The 20,375-nt window shown below is 44.0% G+C and overlaps 1 protein-coding gene across 1 annotated transcript in view; it reads right to left on the reverse strand.

Moving 5' to 3' along the window:
• The window catches only part of Dhx8 (DEAH-box helicase 8), a 36,831-nt gene that overhangs the window by 5,568 nt on the left and 10,888 nt on the right, over positions 1 to 20,375 (reverse strand). Inside the window, exons 9-19 of the mRNA XM_034505819.2 lie at positions 20,179 to 20,266; positions 16,785 to 16,882; positions 15,026 to 15,173; positions 12,470 to 12,651; positions 11,344 to 11,538; positions 9,980 to 10,165; positions 9,685 to 9,895; positions 8,799 to 8,980; positions 7,273 to 7,413; positions 5,245 to 5,400; positions 712 to 849 (exon numbers count right to left, since the gene is read on the reverse strand). Of these exons, the coding sequence (XP_034361710.1) occupies positions 712 to 849; positions 5,245 to 5,400; positions 7,273 to 7,413; positions 8,799 to 8,980; positions 9,685 to 9,895; positions 9,980 to 10,165; positions 11,344 to 11,538; positions 12,470 to 12,651; positions 15,026 to 15,173; positions 16,785 to 16,882; positions 20,179 to 20,266 (1,725 nt within the window). The remainder of the gene's footprint in view (positions 1 to 711; positions 850 to 5,244; positions 5,401 to 7,272; positions 7,414 to 8,798; positions 8,981 to 9,684; positions 9,896 to 9,979; positions 10,166 to 11,343; positions 11,539 to 12,469; positions 12,652 to 15,025; positions 15,174 to 16,784; positions 16,883 to 20,178; positions 20,267 to 20,375) is intronic.

The raw sequence follows: 20,375 nt of genomic DNA on the forward strand, positions 1-20,375 counted from the left end.
ACTACAACAACCGGGGCTGGAGAGATGGATCGGTGGTTAGGAGTACTGGCTGCCCTTCCTGAGGACCTGGCTTCAGTTCCCAAGCACCCATGTGACAGCTCCCAACTGTCTGTAGATCCCCTGGTGCAGGGGATCTGACTCCCTCACACTTGCAGTCAAAACACCAATGAACATTAAAAAATAATAAATTAAATTTGTTTAAAAAAAAAAAAAGACACTTTACAAAAAAAATAAATTTAAATACCCAAGAGTGGTGGCAAATGCCTTTAATCCCAGTACTGGGAGGCAGAGGTAGGCAGATCTCTATGAGTTCAAGGCCAGCCTGGTCTACAGAGTGAGTTCCAGGACAGCCAGGGCTACACAGAGAAACCCTATCTTGAAAAAAACAAAACAATAAATAAATAAATAAACCCTTGAGTAGAAATAAACTCTACCTATTCCTTGAAAGAAAAGAAAAAGAACCCAGGGCCAGGTGTGGTGGTGCCTGCCTGCAATCTCAGCACTTAGAAGGCAGAGGCAGGAAGATCAGTCATTTATTCTTGGCTACACAAACAGTTCAAGGCCGGCCTGGACTCACACTCTCCATTCTCCCTCTACCACCCTCCTAAAGAGCACGTAATCCTACTCAAAGCTTCTCCAAGGCCTCAACACAAGCTGGAAGACTGGCTAGGGAGTCCTCCCAAAGCACCACAAGTTCTCTTTGCCCCTTACCCTGCGGCCAAGGCGAGTAAGCAGGCCCTCATCGTCCAGGGCCCCCAGCGTATACAGTTGCTCCATGGCTGTGATCAGAGTTTCCATTGGTGGGGCATCCATAAAGTCAAAGGACAGCAAGTCATTAATGCCCATGGCCTAGAAAATAAAGCAGCAGGGAGATGAGCCTCACAGGTAACAGGTACTCGGCCTCCTGTCGCATTCTCTGCTGTTTCTTCAATGCAATTAGAAAGCCCAGTCAAAGAGGCAGTAACTTCCAGATTCTCAGCACACAAAGCTCATACTACTAACAACCATGTATTTCCTCAGGAAACTTTCTTTGTGTGCCTACTTCCTGAGTGTTGGAATTACAGACGTGCACCACATGCCTTGTATATGCAGTGCTAGAGATAGTACCTAAGGCTTCACAATGTAAGCAAGCACTCTGGCAACTGAGCCAAATCCCTACCCTCTTCAGGAAACTTAAAAAATACTGCTTCTGTGCTGAAGAAATGGCTCAAGGGTTAAGAGCAATGGCTCCTCTTCTAGGGGTCCTGAGTTCAATTCCCAGGACCCACATGATGGCTCATAAGCGTCTATAATGAGATCTGGTGCCCTCCTGTGGCCTACAGGCATACATGCAGGCAAAACACTGTACACATAGTAAATAAATCTAAAAAAAAAAAAAAATCCTTCCATGGTGGAGAGACAGCTCAGAGGAAAGGGCATTTGCTGCTCTTCCAGAGTTCGGGCCCCAGAACCATCATCAGGTAGCTCACGAGCATCTGTAACTCTCTCTACAGGCAATTCAGTGCCCTGGCCTTCTAAGACCTACACTTCTGTGCAAAAACCGACATACAAGCATATATGTTCTACATAGTTACAAATCTTTAAACAAAACAAAAACATTCCTTCAAAATACACACACACACACACACACACACACACACACACACACACACACCCCAAAAGGACAAAGTTAGCCGGGCAGTGGTGGCGCACGCCTTTAATCCCAGCACTTGGGAGGCAGAGGCAGGCGGATTTCTGAGTTCGAGGCCAGCCTGGTCTACAGAGTGAGTTCCAGGACAGCCAGGGCTACACAGAGAAACCCTGTCTCGAAAAACTAAACAAAACAAAACAAAAAAAAGGACAAAGTTTAGCTCAGTTTTAAAAATGTGCTGGGGCTGCATGTGGTGGTGAATGCCTTTAAAAAAAAAAAAGATTATTTTATGTATGAGTACACTGTAGCTGTCCTCAGACACACCAGAAGAGGGCACCAGATCCCACTACAGATGGTTATGAGCCACCATGCAGTTGCTGGGAATTGAACTCAGGAACTTAGCACTCTTCCTCTGGAAGAGCAGTCATTGCTCTTAACTGCTGAGATATCTCTCTTAGCCCCGTGGTGAATGACTTTAATTCTAGCACTCAAGAGGGAGGCAGAGGCAGGCAGACCTCTGTGGGTTCAAGATCAGTCCTAGAGTATTCCAGGCCAGCCAGGGCTATACAGTAAGACCTTGCTTCAAACCCTGCCTCCTCAAAAAAAGGGGTTGGTAAACTTGGTTCAAGGTCATTCTTGACTACACATCAAGTTCTAAGCCAATCTAGAAAACATGAGACCCTGACTAAAACATTGAAGAAGGCTCTGTAACATGACATCCATAAAGCTGCCGGCTGTGCAAACCTTACAACCTGAGTTGTGGAACCTCCAAAGTACGAGAGAACCAACTCCCAAAAAAGCTTCCCGCTGACCTCCAAATGCAGTCACCACACACTCACCTCCACTCACACACACTGGCAAACAGAGTCAAAACTACAATTAGGCACTGGGGCTGTAGCAAGATAGAAAAAAAAAAAAAACAAATCAGGAAACCTTGTATATTTCTTACAGGAATGTGAAACAGCCACTATGGAAACTAGTTTGGTAATAATTTAAAAAGTAAAACATAGCCTGAGTTCAGTTCCCAGCACCCACATCAAAAGGCTTTCAACAGCCTTTAACTCCAGCTCCAGGACATCCACCTGTCTAGCCTCTGTGAGCACCTGAACCTATGTGACATACTCACCCACACATACACACATAGTAAAAAATAAATCTTAAAACACATATTAAAGGGTCAGAGGGAGAGATGGCTCAGACTGACTGTTCTTCCAGAGGACCCAAGTTTGATTCCCAGCACTGACAGGGCAGCTCACAACCATGTTGATCCAGTGCCAGGAGATCCAATGCCCTCTCCTGGCCTCCTCAGACACCTCATACACATGGTAGAGACAGACATACTTGCAGACAAAGCACCCATGCACATATAAATAAATAATTTAAAACATACATTGAAAGTAGGAACTCAGATACTTGTACCCTAATGTTCACAGCATCAGAAGTCACAAGAGCCAGAAGGTAGGAACACCCTAAATAATCATCCTCAGATGAGTGGAAGGGTATTAAAATCCCAGCGTTCACTGCAGCTGGCCCACACTTCTGCAGCACTGTGCTAAATGAAGTCAGGAAGACACGAAAGAACAAATATTGTGGAATTCACTTACATATGTTAAACAGATTGTCAACACACACACACACACACACACACACACACACACACACACACACTACCAAAGGCTAGAGAATGGGAACAGATCTGTGCAACAGCCATACAAAGCTGCGACTGGAGCTACTGTGGAGTTAACACTTAGAAGCTTACACTGGGCTAACATAATGGTACACATCTATAATCCTGGCACTCGGGAAGTAGAAGCAGAAGGATTACAGGTTTGTGGCCACCTTGAGCTATACAGCAAGACTCTGCATCAAAATAAGAACAAAAACAACAAAATAAGTCACAATGGCTGTGGTGCAGCCACAGAGCCAAAGTGTGCTTTGAGGCTGAAGGTTCAAAACCCAACCCCAGCCCGGTGTGACAGTCCACACCTGTAGTGCCAATGTTCAAGGCAGAGGTAGGCAGATCTTTGTTAGTCTGAGGCTAGCCTGGTCTACAAGGGAATTTCAGGTCACCCAGGACTACACACTCAAGTCTATTCCCGGAAAGCAACAAATAAGAAGGAAGAGGAAAAGGAGAAAAAAAGACCAAAAAAAAAAAAAAAAAAAAAAAAAAATCTGAGACCAAATTCTGCATATTTTACAATAATTAAAGACAGTATAGCATCTCTGCCCTGTCTCCGGCACATCTGTGGAGTGCTTCATACCACAGTAGGTGGCAGGGACATAAAGACAGTGCTAACATAACATGGTTCACAAACACAGTATGACACATGTGTATGGCACAAAACAGGGACTAACACAATATACTCGTCAGCTAATTTGGTGAAGAAATGTCTGAATGATGCTCTATTCAAGTCGGTATGAAGGGTGATGTGCTTCCTACTCCTCATAAAGTGTCTGTGATCATAAGCACAGCAGGTATCCAATAACTGCTTATTGTATGAATAATAACCTAAGAGTTATGTGAGCAATCAGGGTACCAAGTGCCCTCGCCTGCATCACTCCCCTATCTCTCCAGCAACAACAGTTCCCTTTCTGGGACAAGATCACAGAACAGAGGGCTGAGCAGATACATTTGTCCAAAGTCACGTGGCCAAAGCAGAAATCAGGGGCCACAGAGGCCCTCCAGGGATCACAGTGGCCTTTCTCTCTGACGCGATGTTTTAGCCTCTCTTACATGAAATGAATAATAAATACCAAGAGAGTGCTCTGTGCTGGTGAAGCGCCAGGGCTCCAGGGCAGCACTGGCGTCAGGACTCGCCATGAGATGAGAAACGACTCACGAGGCTCCTTCTGCCAAGACAGAATGAAGCTCCTCTGAAAGCAAACCCTGCAGGACAGCTGAGACCCAGACAGACTTCTACTCCCAACACTATGTAGGTCCACAACCATCTGTAATTCCATCTCCAGAGGGATTTTGATGCCTCTGGCCAGCCTCTGAGGCATCTGCACTCACATTCACATGCCCACATGACACATGCATGTGCACACACATGCACATAATTGAAAATAATAAATGTAAAAAAAAATTTAAAAACAAGAATTTATCCAACGTGGTGCCTTTAATCCCAGCACTTGGAGTTGTTAGTAAGTGGATCTCTGAGTTCAAAGCCATCCTAGTTTATATAGCAAGTTCAAGACCTTGTCTGTCTGTCTGTCTGTTTCTGTCTCTCTATCACACACACACACACACACACACACACACACACACACACACACACTCACACACTCACTCTGCAGGGGAAGACTAGATTTGGATCTGAAAGCAAACATGTTTGGGGTTAAATGTGTTGGTCTGCAGCTTGGCTCTGATTTTATTTGTCTAATTTCTTTTTTGAAAATGCCTCATCACTAAAACCTACCACAACCAAATATCCTGCTGGTTATTATAGTAAGAAACAAATGTGCATTCACAGGAGACTGCAGATTCAGCCTAGACCTGCACAGGGAGCTGTTGCCACAGACACTGCATCTCACTCAAAGGGACGACTCCATGAGGTGCCCTGAGTAAGAGGGCTGTGGTCCCCAGGCCATCCTCAGGAGATAGTGGTTCTTACCTTGAGGGACAGCACTGTGCTGGCCAGGTTGGTTCTCTGGATTTCCGGCACATTGGTGGTCAGCATTTCATCTCGGTAGGCACGCTCTGTGTACAGCCTGTAACACTTCCCTGGGCCGGTTCTCCCAGCTCTGCCAGCTCTCTGCTTTGCTTGAGCCTAGAGGGTGAGCAAGTAAAGCACCAGCTGTAAAACATCACTTGGCAGCTCTCTCCAGGAAGTCTGTTGGGGGTGGGGGAACTGGTAAATGTTTCCTGTTTGCTTTTTATGAGGCAGAGTTAGGGTTTAACAAAGATATTTTACTCTAGACCTTAAGTATAAGGGTTAGGGAAAGAGAAAGGCTGAGAAAGAGAGCCCAGCCAGAGCTCAGGGCAAGCCTCTCAGAGGTAGCACTTCCTTTAGGCCCATTTCCAACACTAGAGAGACTTACCAACTCTCAGTACCTCCAGGAAGTTTGTCCCAGGAGGCACACACAAGGCAGGTGGACAGAAGAAACACAGAGAGCAGCATAGACAATAAAACCCCAGCCACACAGTTATGACCAAAATTACAAATAAACTAAGTAAATTATGTACACCACACTAGTAACTTTGCAGCCACTTTAAAATCAGGTTTGCAGTGTTCAATGGCAACAGTGACAAGTACAAGTTACAACCAGGCGGTGGTGGCGCATAGCTTTAGTTCCAGCACTCAGGAGGCAGAGGCCAGTGGATCTCTGAGTTCAAGGCCAGCCTGGTCTACAGAGAGAATTCCGGGACAGCCAGGGCTACACAGAGAAACCCTCTCTTAAAAAATAGCAACAAAAAAATGAAGCCTGAAGGGCAACGAGGCACACCAACCCAGGGAGCATTCCCACTGTTGGGACTGCACTGCACCCACAGATGCCCCAGAGTCAGCAAAGGCACAAGGAGCCAGTTATCTGGTCATCACAAAAGGGGCATACTGTCCTAAGTAGCTGTACAGAGCACATATGCTGTACCCAGGCTTTCTAGACCCGAACCCTACGTCTGCCAACTGTGTGATAACACACAAGTCCTTACTCCCTCTGTGCACTAACCGCCTGGCTGGGAAACGAGGACTGGTGTGAGTCCTGAGTCAGTGCATGTGAATACCTAGCACAGTCCTGGTCTTGGTAAGCACCTTGTGAATGTTAGTCATTATTATTAAAGTATCAGAATGGAGAGAGCTTTGTGGATTTTGCAAAGTATAAAAGCCAATGCGTGCCTGCTATAAAAGATGAACACAATACTTAAAGGTGTCTAAAGTGAAAAAAAACAGCCCATCATCCACCACACAGCAATCAATATAGTAGCACCCACAAAAGAGCCCTAGCTAAGATCCTGCCTACAGGCTTCCAGTGTGGGCCACACCCATATGCTTAGCCCAGAAGTGCATATCATGTATTTTTTAAACAAAAATTAGATTGTTTTATTTATCATATTTTGTAGCTCACTTCCTTCAATCTGCCAGTTTCACATTTACAACATTAAATATAAATACACACCAGCAGTTAATTCCACACAGTACTCTATGGCATGGTTATACTATACTGAATTACACTGCTTTCCCTTCTGGCTTATCCAGGACTGACCCCGTCTTCCATCAACAGCCATGCTTGCTCCTTGAGCATGTACTCGCTCATATCTAACTCTCTAATGTTGACTAAGTTCACTTTTGAGGGCAAAAGATTAAAAATATAGTACCAAGCTAAGTGTGGTGCCATATGCCTAGAATCCCATAATGAGACAGAGACGAGAGGATTCCATTTAAGGCCAGCTTAAGCTACACAGCAAGACCTGCCTTTTCCCCCCAAAACGGGATCTCTCTTTGCTAGGGCAAAGCCCTAGCCATCTTAAAACTTGCTATGTAGACCAACCTAGTCTAGAACTTACCAAGATCCTGGAAAGGCTCTGTCTTGAAACAAACAGGAAAAGAAGAAAGGGAGGGAATGAAGGAGGGAGAGACTATAACGAATCCCAGAAAGACCCTCAACAGAATTTTGAGAAAAGCTTATGATAGACACAGCCATACCTGAGAAATAGGTGTCACCACAAGCTGGTCGATCCCTGTTTTAGAATTATAAACTTTCTGCTTCACAAATCCAGGGTCAACCACATAGTAGATGCCATCTATGGTCAGAGATGTTTCTGCAATGTTGGTAGCAATCACCACCTACAGATGAGAAAGACAGAGCCAGAGTGAGCTGAGTTTGGAACAGGTCTTACACTTTCCCAAGGAATCTGCTATCTCCCTCTAGACACTTAACATTTATCCCCAGTCCAGGTCCCCAGTGGTCAGAGGGAAAGGTGCCCACATCTGAAGGGTCTCAGAGCTGTAAAGCAGAAGAGCCATCACTGCTCAGCCAATCTCATTTGGTATAAATAGCTGTGTACCTCATTGTCTAGAGCAGATGATTACTATAATTTTAATTTTCTAGCTCCCTGGGAAAGCACAGATTTCCTGGCATCACATGTAGCACTGCAAAATGAGATTTTTTTCTCCCACAGAGACATCTGGACTACGAAATGGGCTGTTCATATATGTGGAACAAGAGGAGGATTAGATCTTTTCTCCTCATCATAAAATGAACCACGAGGGACAGGAATTTCACGGTTTGTGTGTGTCAGCACTCTATGTGATCTAGAAGATTATTACTCTCAGCTTGGCTCTGCCACTGGTTTTCACCCAGAGGTTCAGCTCATAAAACACAACTGCTTAGAAAAATCATTGCTAGGAGGCACTGAAATGTCTCACTTCATACCAGTATCTTACTGGCCCAGAAAGGCATTTACCCGCCTCCCAGCCACAAAGGCCCTGCTTAGAAACAAGTCTAACCAACAGACATAGAGCAGAGAAGAACTCCCCACCTGTCCCTCCCAAACCTGCTCCTTCTCCCATGTTTAACTCTTAGAACCATGGGCCATCCGGCTATGCACGCTGAGAAGCCTGAGAATTATGCCTGATTTTCCCCTCACCCTTTACCCCTCTACCTCCTGACACCCACAGAGTATTTTCCCATCTATCTACACTGCCAAAATATACTCAGAGAAGCACACATCTGAGAAAACTGATAAACAAATGTTCACAGCAGAAGTACTCTGGTATGTCCCAAAGTGGAAATAACCTATTGTCTATCAAGTAATGAACTCTATACAAAATATAATACACCTAGAGTCTAGCAGGATGGCTCAGTGGGTAAACATGACCCACCAAGCCTGATAACCTCACTGATGGTGGAAAGAACTGACTCCTGCAAGTGTTCTCTGACCCACACACATGCACCATGATGTGTGCTTATCACCATGTCCAGCTGTAAAATAAAAATTTTAAATTTAAAAATGATAAATTAAGGCAAGGAGATAGTTCAGTTGGTAAAGTACTTGTCTCAAAAGTCTGAAGACCTGAGTTGAATACCCAGAACCCACATAAAAATGCTAGGCATGGTGGTGTGTGCATGTAATCCCATCACTGGGGAGGCTGTGACAAGTGGAACCCTGGCTGTGTACCCCACGTGACTTCAGGCTATGTGGAACCACTGCATTTCAGTACCATGTTACCTTTCTGCTGCCAGGGGGAGCTGGATCAAAGATTCGGGTCTGCATCTCACTCGGAAGGGCAGAATACACTGGAAGGATGATCAACTCTGGGACATCAGGTCCCAGTGACTTCATTCTTTCATACAGGATCTCACAAGCAGTATCGATCTCTTCCTGACCAGTCAAGAAAACCAAGATGTCACCTAGAAAGAGAGTGAAATGTCATTCACTGTCTCTGGCTCTGCTGTCTTTTTGTGTATGTGTCAGGGGAGATACAAGAGTCTTGTGCGTGTCTGCCACTGAGCCACATCCCCGGTTCTTTTCACTTTTTAAAAGCTCTGAGACAAGGTCTCACTCCATCTTCCAGGCATGCCTTGAACTTGAGATCTATCTGCCTCAGTCTCCCCAAGTAAATAGCTGGGATTACAGGCCTGCATCCAGGCTTGAATCTGTTTTATTTTGAGAGAGAGTTCTATCATGTTGTCCAGGGTGGCCCTAAACCTCTAGCTCAAGCAATCCTCCTGTTTTAGGCTCTTGGTAGCTCCAACCACAGATACAAATCACCAAACTCTGTGTGTGTGTGAAAGGCGACAGCAACACTAACAGCAACACACACACGCACACACACACACACACACACACACACACACACACACAGAGGAAATATACACACTATGAACTTTAAATAAGCCAAGAGGGCCTTAAAGAGAAACCTTGTCTCAAGAAAGCACAAAAATAAATAAACCAAGAGGTTTTGATCCATTTACACTTAAATAAGTGTATTTAAAGATTCCCATCACTATTCTAAATACACATGCCTGAGGCTTACAAAGAGAACAAATTTAAAACGTGTTCCACAAGACTAGCAGAAATATACTCCCAGAAGAAAAGTGTCTGCTGCCCTCACCCGGAGGCTCTGTCAGATGGATCTGCATGACTGTGATCAGGCTAGCGTCCAAATAATCTGTTTCCGGCTCCTTTGTATACAGAATCTCCACTGGATAGGTTCGACCTGGGATTGTGAAGATGGGTGCTTCATAGAAATACTGAGAAAACTTCACTGCATCCAGTGTGGCTGAGGTGACAATCAGCTTCATGTCTTGTCGTTTTTGAACTGTCTAAAGGGAAATGCAAGATGGCTTACTAAAAGAGACCAGCATAAATGTCACAGTACACTCAAGTCCAGCATTTACATAAGGTACCTTTTTCAACAATCCGAAGAGCACATCTGTGTGAATGGTCCTCTCATGTGCCTCGTCCAACATAATGATGGCATACTGAGTGAGATCGGGGTCAATCAGGCACTCTCTTAGCAGCATGCCATCTGTCATGTACTTGATGACTGTTTCTGGGCTGGTGCAATCCTCAAATCGAATGGTGTAGCCCACCTACAGCAGGACAGAAGTAGGAAACCTAAGACATAGGATCTCTTTGTGAAATCATCAGACTGGTCAATAGCAACAATTCTGGAACTCTGGTTTCTTTTAAAAATACAGAAATGGGGCTGGAGAGATGGTTCAGTGGGGAAAAAAAAAAAAAAGCACTGACTGCTCTTCCAGAGGTCCCGAGTTCAATTCCCAGCACCCATGTGGTGGCTCACAACCATCTGTAAGAGGGACCTGACGCCCACCCTCTTCTGGTGTGTCTGAAGAGAGCAACAGTGGACTCATTAAATAAACAAACAAACAAATAAATAAATCTTTTTAAAAAACAGCAATATTGTAATATGTTTCCATTTTAGCCCAGGTGTGGGACACGGGGCTGCCTCCCACTGTCCACAGCAGGTGTGGGACACGGGGCTGCCTCCCACTGTCCACAGCAGGTGTGGGACACGGGGCTGCCTCCCACTGTCCATAGCAGGTGTGGGACACGGGGCTGCCTCCCACTGTCCACAGCAGGTGTGGGACACGGGGCTGCCTCCCACTGTCCATAGCAGGTGTGGGACACGGGGCTGCCTCCCACTGTCCACAGCAGCTGACCATTTGCCCCATACTCTAGCAGGGCCACAATTTTGCCTGGTGCTTGCAATTCTGGGGACCTTTTGAGGATATATAAATGCTAGGGCCCCAGAATGGTGTTGGTCACAGGGCAGCTTTGTTAAGTAGTCATGTGCAAAGAAAAAAACAACAAGAAAAAAATTAGATATCCTAACAGCAAAGATCAAACTTGCCCCAAGGAACTGGAGGCCCCTAATCAGCAGGACGTATCACCCCCTCACTGACTCCTGATTTTATTGAGGGATCTCTTTCCTTTCCTCTCTATCCATTTTTCTCTCTTATCTAGTGGTTCGTGGTGTAAAGGGTAGAAGAAAGAAGATCCCACAAAGAAGCAAAGTAAGCTACACTGGCCTTCGTAGTCCTAGGAGAGAGGAAATTACAGATCACAGTGGTTTCCTCTAGTAAACCCTGTCCTGCTCTGGACTTAAGCCTGAATTATTTGATGACAATGAAAATCTCCCTCCTTGGGATACATCTAAAAAGATGTAATAATATTCTCATTTTATAGATAATGTATCTGGGTCTATTTTTCTTCTGGAATTCATACAGCAGCTTTTCCAACCACTTACCTCTTGACCAAGGCAACAACCAAACTCCTCTGATACTCTTTTGGCCACAGACATAGCTGCCACTCTTCTGGGCTGGGTACACCCAATCTTGCCCCTGGAAGTATAGCCTGCCTCTGCCAGGTACTGGGTGATCTGTGTTGTCTTCCCGGATCCTGTCTCGCCAATTACAATTAGGATCTGATTGTCATGCACAGCCTGAAAGAGGCACAATATAAATATATTTGTTAAAATCTGTCACAGGAGCTGGAGAGATGGCTCAGCCATTAAGAGCACTAGGCTCTCACAGAGGACCTGGACTCCAATTCCAGCATCCACATTGCAGCTCAGTAGTCCCAGTGCCCTCTTCTGACTTCTGCAGGTAACAGGCATGCACATGCTGCAGACATACACACAGGCAAGACGCCATGCAAGAAGGAGGATTTTTTTTTTTTTTTAGTTTGAGGATTACCTAGACTACACAGTATATATTATGTCAGCTTAGGAGATATGAGACTGTCTCAGAAACTGAAAGGAAGGGCTAGGGATATGTAGCTCAGTTGGTAGAATGTTTACAGCTTGATTTCTAATACTATGTGGTGGTATACACCCATAATTCTAAAGTAAGGCAGGAATATTAGTAGTTCAAGTTCATGAGAGCTATTTAAAAAAAATCTTAAAGATAGGTGTGGTGCTCACAGCTGTCATCACAGTACTGGGAAGGCTGAGGTGAGAGGATCCTCATCTAATTTGGGGCAAGTCTGTGCTATAGAGTGAGTTCCATCGGCCTGTGCTAGCTCGAATGAAGCCATGCCTAAAAAAGATAAAATAAGGAGCCAGTGAGATGGCTCCACTGCTAAAGATGCTTTACCACAAGCCTGAGTTTGAACCCATGTAAAGGTAGGAGACATTCAACCCACAAAATGTCCTCTGACCCCTCACATACCTCGTGACAGGTGCCCTAGCCCCTAAATCACACATGTACATACGTAAAAGTACACGCACACACACAGATAAATAAGAAATAGAAAGTCTGGGGATATAGCCTAGTAGAACAGTGCTTGATCAGATCTGAGTTCCAGCACCCCAATACACATCCCAATTAGAAAAGAGTCTGTACCCCATCCCTCACCCCCAAATGGCCTCCCACCTGCACCAGCTGCTCTTTCAGTTTGTAGATGGGCAGGCTCTCTCTCTGCTCAAGGATTGACATCTGGGTCTTCTTCCCGTAAGATGCTTTGTTGCCTCCAAAGGCATGCTTCTTCCACTCAGGAATGTCATTGGGCATCATCCCAATCCCCCTCATGTTGGCAGCGATCTGCCTGCCTTCCGCTGAAAGGAAAACAAACTGAGTTCTGTCTCAGGCTACTGCTATACACCATTTCTCTCAGGTGTTAGTTAGCTCTGTGGCTTCAAATACAACCCCAAAACTTCCAAATACAGCCATCACCACCACCTATTTTCACAATGTCTCCATCCCTCCAAAGGAAACTTCTTTCCCCTTTACCTTCCTAGACACCACTAGTCTGCTTCTCTCTCAAGCTGTCACATCACACAAGACACCTCATACAGTGTGTGGTGCTTTGGGCCTGGTTCCTTTCACCTGCTTTAACGTTTTCAAGGTTAACCCTAAAATTTGTGGCCTGAATTAAGGAGCAAAAGAATGAGCAAGATAAAGAATTTTCATGGCTCTCTCAAATATGAAGATGTTACAAATCTGCTGACAAAAACACCTGTAAAACGTAATTCAGTGTCAGGGGCAGGAGAGATGGCTCAGTATGCTCCTCTTCCAGAGAATCTCAGCACCCAAGATGGGTGGCTCACAACTGCCTGCAACTTCAGCACCCCGGGATACAGCACCTCTAACTCTGTAGGTAGATACCCATACACAGGCACGTAACTTAAATTTAACTTAAAACAATAAAAAAAAGATCTTTAAATACATATTTATGTACATCTGAGCCAGGGCTACATAGTAAAACCTCTCAGAACACTCTCTCTTACTTCAATCTACAAAGCAAATAGGTGAGCTGTGAAAGAGGCCAAAGAGCCACAGTGAGCCTCTTACTAAAGGGTACAACAGGAAGGGAGCTTGTGAACGGTGTGCAGGGTGTGTGTGGCGTGTGTGTGTGTGTGTGTGTGTGTGTGTGTGTGTAGTATATGTGGCGTGTGTGTAGTATATGTGGTGTTGTGTGTGTAGTATATGTGGTGTGTAGTATATGTGGCGTGCGTGTGTAGTATATGTGGTGTTGTGTGTGGTACATGTGGTGTGTGTAAGCACGTTTGCATGTATGTGTGCCACCACGCTGGTATAGATACACATGTGCATCAATGTGTATGAGTCTGCATTCGTATGTAGAGCCAGAGGACAACATCAGGTGTCTCACATGCCATCGCCTGTTGTTTCTCTCTTAAGACATGGTCTTTGGGGGCTGAAGAGAAGCTTAGCTGTTAAGAGCACTGACTGCTCTTCCAGAGGTCCTGAGTTCAATTCCCAGCAACCACATGGTGGCTCACAACCATCTGCAATGGGATCTGGTGCCCTCTTCTGGTGTGTCTGAGGACAGCTACAGTGTACTCACATACATGAAATAAATACATCTTTAAAAGAAAAAAAAAAAAAAAGAAGACAGGGTCTTTTACTGGTTTGGAACTAGCTCTGCTAGTTGGTATGCGCTATGCTGGCTGGCCAGCAAGTGTCAGGGATTTGTTTGTCTTTGCCTCCTCAGTGCTGGGACTACAAGCGCACACCCCATGCCCAGCTTTATTAACATGAGCTCCAGAGCTCAAGCTAGGTCCGAGTACTGACTTGGAGCATTTTACTTGCTCTGAAAGATTTTCTTGCCGGGCAGTGGTGGCGCACGCCTTTAATCCCAGCACTTGGGAGGCAGAGGCAGGTGGATTTCTGAGTTCGAGGCCAGCCTGGTCTACAGAGTGAATTCCAGGACAGCCAGGGCTACACAGAGAAACCCTGTCTCGAAAACCGAAAAAAAAAAAATATATATATATATATGGGGAATATATATATATATATATATATATATGGGGAATATATATATATATATATATATATATGGGGAATATATATATATAGGGGGAATATATATATATATATATGAATGAATATGAGACAGGGTCTCATATTCACACAGAGAAACCCTGTCTCGAAAACCGAAAAAAAAAAAAAAATATATATATATATATATATATATATATATATATATATATATATATATGAATATGAGACAGGGTTTCTCTGTGTAGCCCAGGCTGTCCTGGAACTCACTATGTAGACCAGGCTGTCCTCCAACACAGAGATCCACCTGCCTCTGCCTCCCAAGTGCTGGGATTAAAGTCATAGATGACCACCAATCCTCAGCTAAAAATATTTTTTTAGAAGTAGTAGTAAATTAGAAAAAGGAATATAATATAAAAAAGCTACAATATAAAAAAGAAACCAAAGCTAAATTTTCACTTTGTGTCTGTACCCAAGTCATTTTTATTTATAAAAAAGGTCCACACGCTGGGCGGTGGTGGCACACGCCTTTAATCCCAGCACTTGGGAGGCAGAGGCAGGCGGATTTCTGAGTTCGAGGCCAACCTGGTCTACAGAGTGAGTTCCAGGACAGCCAGAGCTACACAGAGAAACCCTGTCTCGAAAAAACCAAAAAAAAAAAAAAAAAAAGGTCCACACTCGGAGCCTTACCATCAGGCAAGGGATCAACCCAGTGTTTGTTGAGTCCCATGGGTATAGAATCCATCTCTGCTTCCCGCTGGGCCTGCTTCAGCTCCCGCCTTTCCTTGGCCAGGGCACTCTGCATCATGGCTGCTTGGGAGAGTGAGCCGTCTGGGTTCTAAAACAACAAAGAAAAAAACAGCAAGCACTGAGTATCTAGGAAAAAGTGGACGGTGGTTACAATGCTGTTCACCTTTAATTCCAGCACTTGGGAGATACAGGCAGGTAGATTTCTGTGAATTTGAGGCTAGATAGGTCTACAGAGCCAGTGTCAGACCAGCCAGGGTAACATGACCAAGACTCTGTCTAAAAAAATACAGAAAAGGTAGATGGTTGAACTACTGTCCTCTAAAGTATAAGAAGGAATAAAGTTCACATCTGTGTGTCGGGCTGCATGAAATCAATGGACCATCTGTAACATACAATAAAATTAAAAACCAGCGAAGGAACTTTGAGCTTGAAGAAGCGTCCCTTAGAGAGAGACGGTACTCTTAGATGCATGAAGGACAGAAGAAAAGGCTGGAGCAAGATGTGTGCAGACTGTGAGCCTAGAACTCAGGAGGCTGAGGAGGAGGAGGATTACTGTGTGTTTGCGGCCATTCTTGGCTACATAACAAGTACCAAGCTAGCAGGGTTATGCAGCAAGACCCTGACTCAAAAACAAAGGAAAGCCAACAACAACAACAACAAAAAAGAGGAATCCTGGGGAAGATGTCTCAGTGAGTCAAGCTCATGCCACACAGTGTAAGTACTTGAGCTCAGATCCCCAGTGCACACACAAAGCCAGACAGCAGTGTATATCTATATAATCTCCACATTTCTACATGGAAAGCAGAGACACAAAGTTCCCTGAAGCTCAAGAGCCAGCTGGCCTGGTGTACTCAATGGTACAAGAGACTCTGTCTCAAGCAAGGTGGAAGGTGAGGCACCAGCTTGTCATCTAACTTCCATACGTGAACTGTGATGCAGCCACATGCCTGTACTCACACATATAAATATGTGTACATGCATACACACAGAAAGAAGGGGGTGGGGAGAAGGAACGGAATGAAAAATAATTCTATATAACCTTAAGGACTAAAATTCACGGCAATATGGGTGTTTCAGTTAGACAGAATTAATGATCAGATCCATCGTGGATCCTAAAAGGTTAGTAACTTGCCCATCACTAACAATGCAAGCAATTATGAGACCAGAAGAGAACATTGAAAGAGTGGGTTACAGCTGAATGTGGTGGCTCATACCTGTAATCCCAGCACTCGGGAGAAAGGCAGAGGCAAGTAATCTTTGAAAGGTCCAGGCCAACCAGGGCTACATAGTAAAACCTCGCCTCAAAAAATAAACAAACTAACACCATTGCCAGTATTATATAGGCTAACTGGGCTGGCAGACCCCTAAGACAATCTGTTCTACACCAAAGTTTTTAAGGATTCTTGTTTGCATTCTTGCAGTTCTGCCCTCCAGGGCACCAAAGACTCAAGCCCTAAAGGGCCTAAACACAGCAATAGTGGTAGAGCAAGCCTTCTGCATATCTCTGCTTTCCCTCAAAACACAATAACATATGCACACAAAGGTTAAACAGGCAAAAGCACAGAGCTGAGCCACCCTCCATTACAAGATGGAGACCCTGGTTTCCAGTCAGATGACCTAACTCCTGCTTATACTGATACCATTGCTTTAAGGAAGCAAGTTGGTGGATATTTCCAGGTAAAAAGCTCTACTTTCTCACCTTAACAATTTTGATGGGGCTCATATCCATGCTTTGCTTGGTGTGCCCTCTCAGGAACGGAGGCTCCTCTTCAACAAGTTCAATTTCAAGATCCTCATCTAAAAGATCACCAGAAAGAATTACATAAACAAAAGAGACAAGACTAGTCATTTAAAAAAAAAAAATTACTTATTTTATGTATACCAGTACACTGTTGCTGTCTTCAGACACACCAGAAGAGAGCATCAGATCCCATTACAGATGGTTGTGAGCCACCATGTGGTTGCTGGGAATTGAACTCAGGACCTCTGGAAGAGCAGTCAGTGCTCTTAACCACTGAGCTGTTTCTCAGCCCAAGACTGGTCATTTTCATTAAAAAATAATAATAATAATAATTTCAGGCTGGCAAGATGGCTCAGCAGGTACCTGAGTTTAATTCCTGGAGTCCACATGAAAGGAGCAAACCAAATACTGCAAGTTGTCCTTTAAAAGCTATGCATGCAAGCAAGCAGTGGTGGCGCACGCCTTTAATCCCAGCACTTGGGAGGCAGAGGCAGGTGGATTTCTGAGTTCGAGGCCAGCCTGGTCTACAGAGTAAGTTCCAGGACAGCCAGGGCTATACAGAGAAACCCTGTCTCGAAAAAACAAAAACAACAACAACAACAAAAAAAAAAACAGAAACAGAAACAAACAAACAAACAAAAAACAAACAAACAAAAGCTATGTACACACAGACGGACAGGCACAAACACACACAAACACAGTGGCACACTTTCATACATAGTTTCCCAAAACTGGCAGGATGGCTAAGTGTGTAAAGTCACTTGATGTTCTGAGTTTGATCCCCAGGACCTACATGGTAAAAGACAAACCAACTATGGCAAGTTGTTCTCTGTTTTCCATATGTATGGGTCGAGGCATATGTGTGTTTTCACACACACAAATACATATATGCACACACATTCACACATACAAAACAAATAAGCAAATGTAATTTTTTTTAATTAAAAGGAACAGCTTCCCAGGTCAAAAAGACATCAGTAGATATAATTCTACCCTAGGTGACTGTTCCTCTTCTTCCAGGAACACCAACCCAATGCTAGGGCATTTATGCTCCAGCCAAAGAATTGATTAAAACTGCTTTTAAAAGAAGTCAAGCCTGTGGAAGAAAACTGTTCTGATATTCTAGCCTTCTGAATGCTGAGGTAATAACTGTGCACCATCTCATCTAGCTTTTTTACATGTTGAAAAATAAAAGGTCAGGGGCTGGAGAGATGGTTCAGCAGTTAAGAGCATTTCCAGAGGTCCTCAGTTCAATTCCCAGCAACCACATGGTGGCTCACAACCATCTGTAATAGGGTCTGATGCCCTCTTCTGGTGTGTCTGAAGACAGCAATAGTGTACTCATACATACGATAAATAAATTAAAACAAAACCTCTTGTAAAAAAAGAAAGAAAGAAAATACAAAGAAAAATAACAATAAAAGGTCTTCCATACATGTACTAACAGGCAAATTAAAGAACCTTATAATAATCTTATTCATAAAGATGAAAGGGGATTGCAGCCCAGTAATAGTACCTGCTAGTATATGCAAGGCCAAGCTCAATCCCTAGAAAAAAGTATATAAAGATTAAGAACCAGCCAGGCAGTGGTGGCACACGCCTTTAATCCCAGCACTTGGGAGGCAGAGGCAGGCGAATTTCTGAGTTCGAGGCCAGCCTGGTCTACAGAGTGAGTTCCAGGACAGCCAGAGCTACACAGAGAAACCCTGTCTCGAAAAACAAAACAAAACAACAACAACAACAAAAAAAAAAGATTAAGAACCAGAAGTGGCACATGCCTGTAAATCCCAGCACTTGGAAGGCAGAAGCAGGAGGGTCAGTAGTTCAAGATCATTCTTGGCCACATAGTAAATTATAGGCCAGCCTGAGTTATAAGATATGTATATCTCAAGAAAACAAATAATAATAGTAAACACACATCCACGCGCGCGCGCGCGCGCGCGCACGCGCACACACACACACACACACACACACACACACACACACACGGAAACTAAGTACATATGCATCTAAAGTAAAATGCATGTAACGTGCATGTAACCCCAGCACTCTGGAGGCTGAGAAAGAAGGATCAAGAGTCCAAGTCTAGGGACTGGAGAGATGGCTCAGTGGTTAAGAGCACTGACTGCTCTTTCAGAGGTCTTGAGTTCAATTCCCAGCAACCACACGGTAGCTTATAACCATCTGTAATGGGATCCAAAGCCATCTTCTGGTGTGTCTGAAGAGAGTGTACAGTGTACTCATATACATGAAATAAATCTTAAAAAAAAAAAAAAAAGTACACGTCTAGGGCTGGAGAGATGGCTCAGCAGTTAAGAGCACTGGCTGGTCTTCTAGAGAACCTGGGTTCAATCCCAGCACCCACATGGCAGCTCACAACTGTCTGTAACTCCAAAGGATCTGATATCTTCATACAAGCAATCATGTAGACAAAACACCAATTCACATGAAATAAAAATAAATCATTAAAAATTAAAAAGAGAGACCAAGTCTAGCCTAGACTACATAATGAGCTCCCATGCAAAAAGAAAAGTAAAATTATAAATAACACATGTATATGCAAATTCTCCAAGGCAGTGAAACAAATGAAATGTAACTCTAGGTAAGTGTTTAAGGGGCTGGAGAGTGGCTCAACAGTTAAGAGCACTTGTTTCTTTTGCAGAGAAACATATGTCAAAGTTCAATTTCCAGTACCTACAAGGCAGCTTCACAACACTCTGTAACTCCTGTTCCAGGGAATATGATCTCTGGCCATCTGCTGACCTCTTGAAGCACTACACATGCATAGTGCATTTACACACATGCAGGTAAAACACACACACACACCAAAATAAATAATAAATTTAGATAGATAGATAGATAGATAGATAGATCGATCGATCGATCTTGCAGAGCATGGTTGTGTGCACCTTTAATCTCAGCACTCAGGAGGTAGAAGCAGGTGGATTATTTTTGTGAATTCAAGGCCAGCCTGATCTACATATCAAGTTCTAGGACAGCCGGGGCTACATTACATATATATGATTGATATATATATATCAATATATATATATATCAATATATCAATATATATATATCGTATGTGTGTATATGTATATATATGTGTGCGTGTGTGTATTAAAAACTAAAAAATAAATCTTTAAAAAAAAATTTTAAAAATGGTAGTGAATCTAAAAAAAGAAAAACAAGTCCCATAGGTAACTGATCTGTCTCGTGCTTCTATCCAGAGATGAGTGAGCCAGGGACCAAACGGCGAATACCCACTCAGGTAAACCACAAATAGCCCACTCTAGCAATGCAACCTGCAATCACCCTCCCAATCTTCATCCAGCTAGCCCAAGTGGCAGACTACCTTCTTCATCATCCACCTTAGGGAGAATGCCAGTCTCTTCATCGAAGTCTGGAAACTCTTCTTTGGAAAGCACATTGGCAGCAATCATCTATCGAAGGGCAGAAGGAGGCAGCACTGTAACTAGACCTGTAGCTACAATCAAAACTATGTTTTTTCTCAATGCTAATTCTAGAGATGTCACACTTAAGAGTCTTCTC

Source organism: Arvicanthis niloticus, chromosome 6 (assembly GCF_011762505.2).
Source record: "Arvicanthis niloticus isolate mArvNil1 chromosome 6, mArvNil1.pat.X, whole genome shotgun sequence".
Classification (NCBI taxonomy): Eukaryota; Metazoa; Chordata; class Mammalia; order Rodentia; family Muridae; genus Arvicanthis; species Arvicanthis niloticus.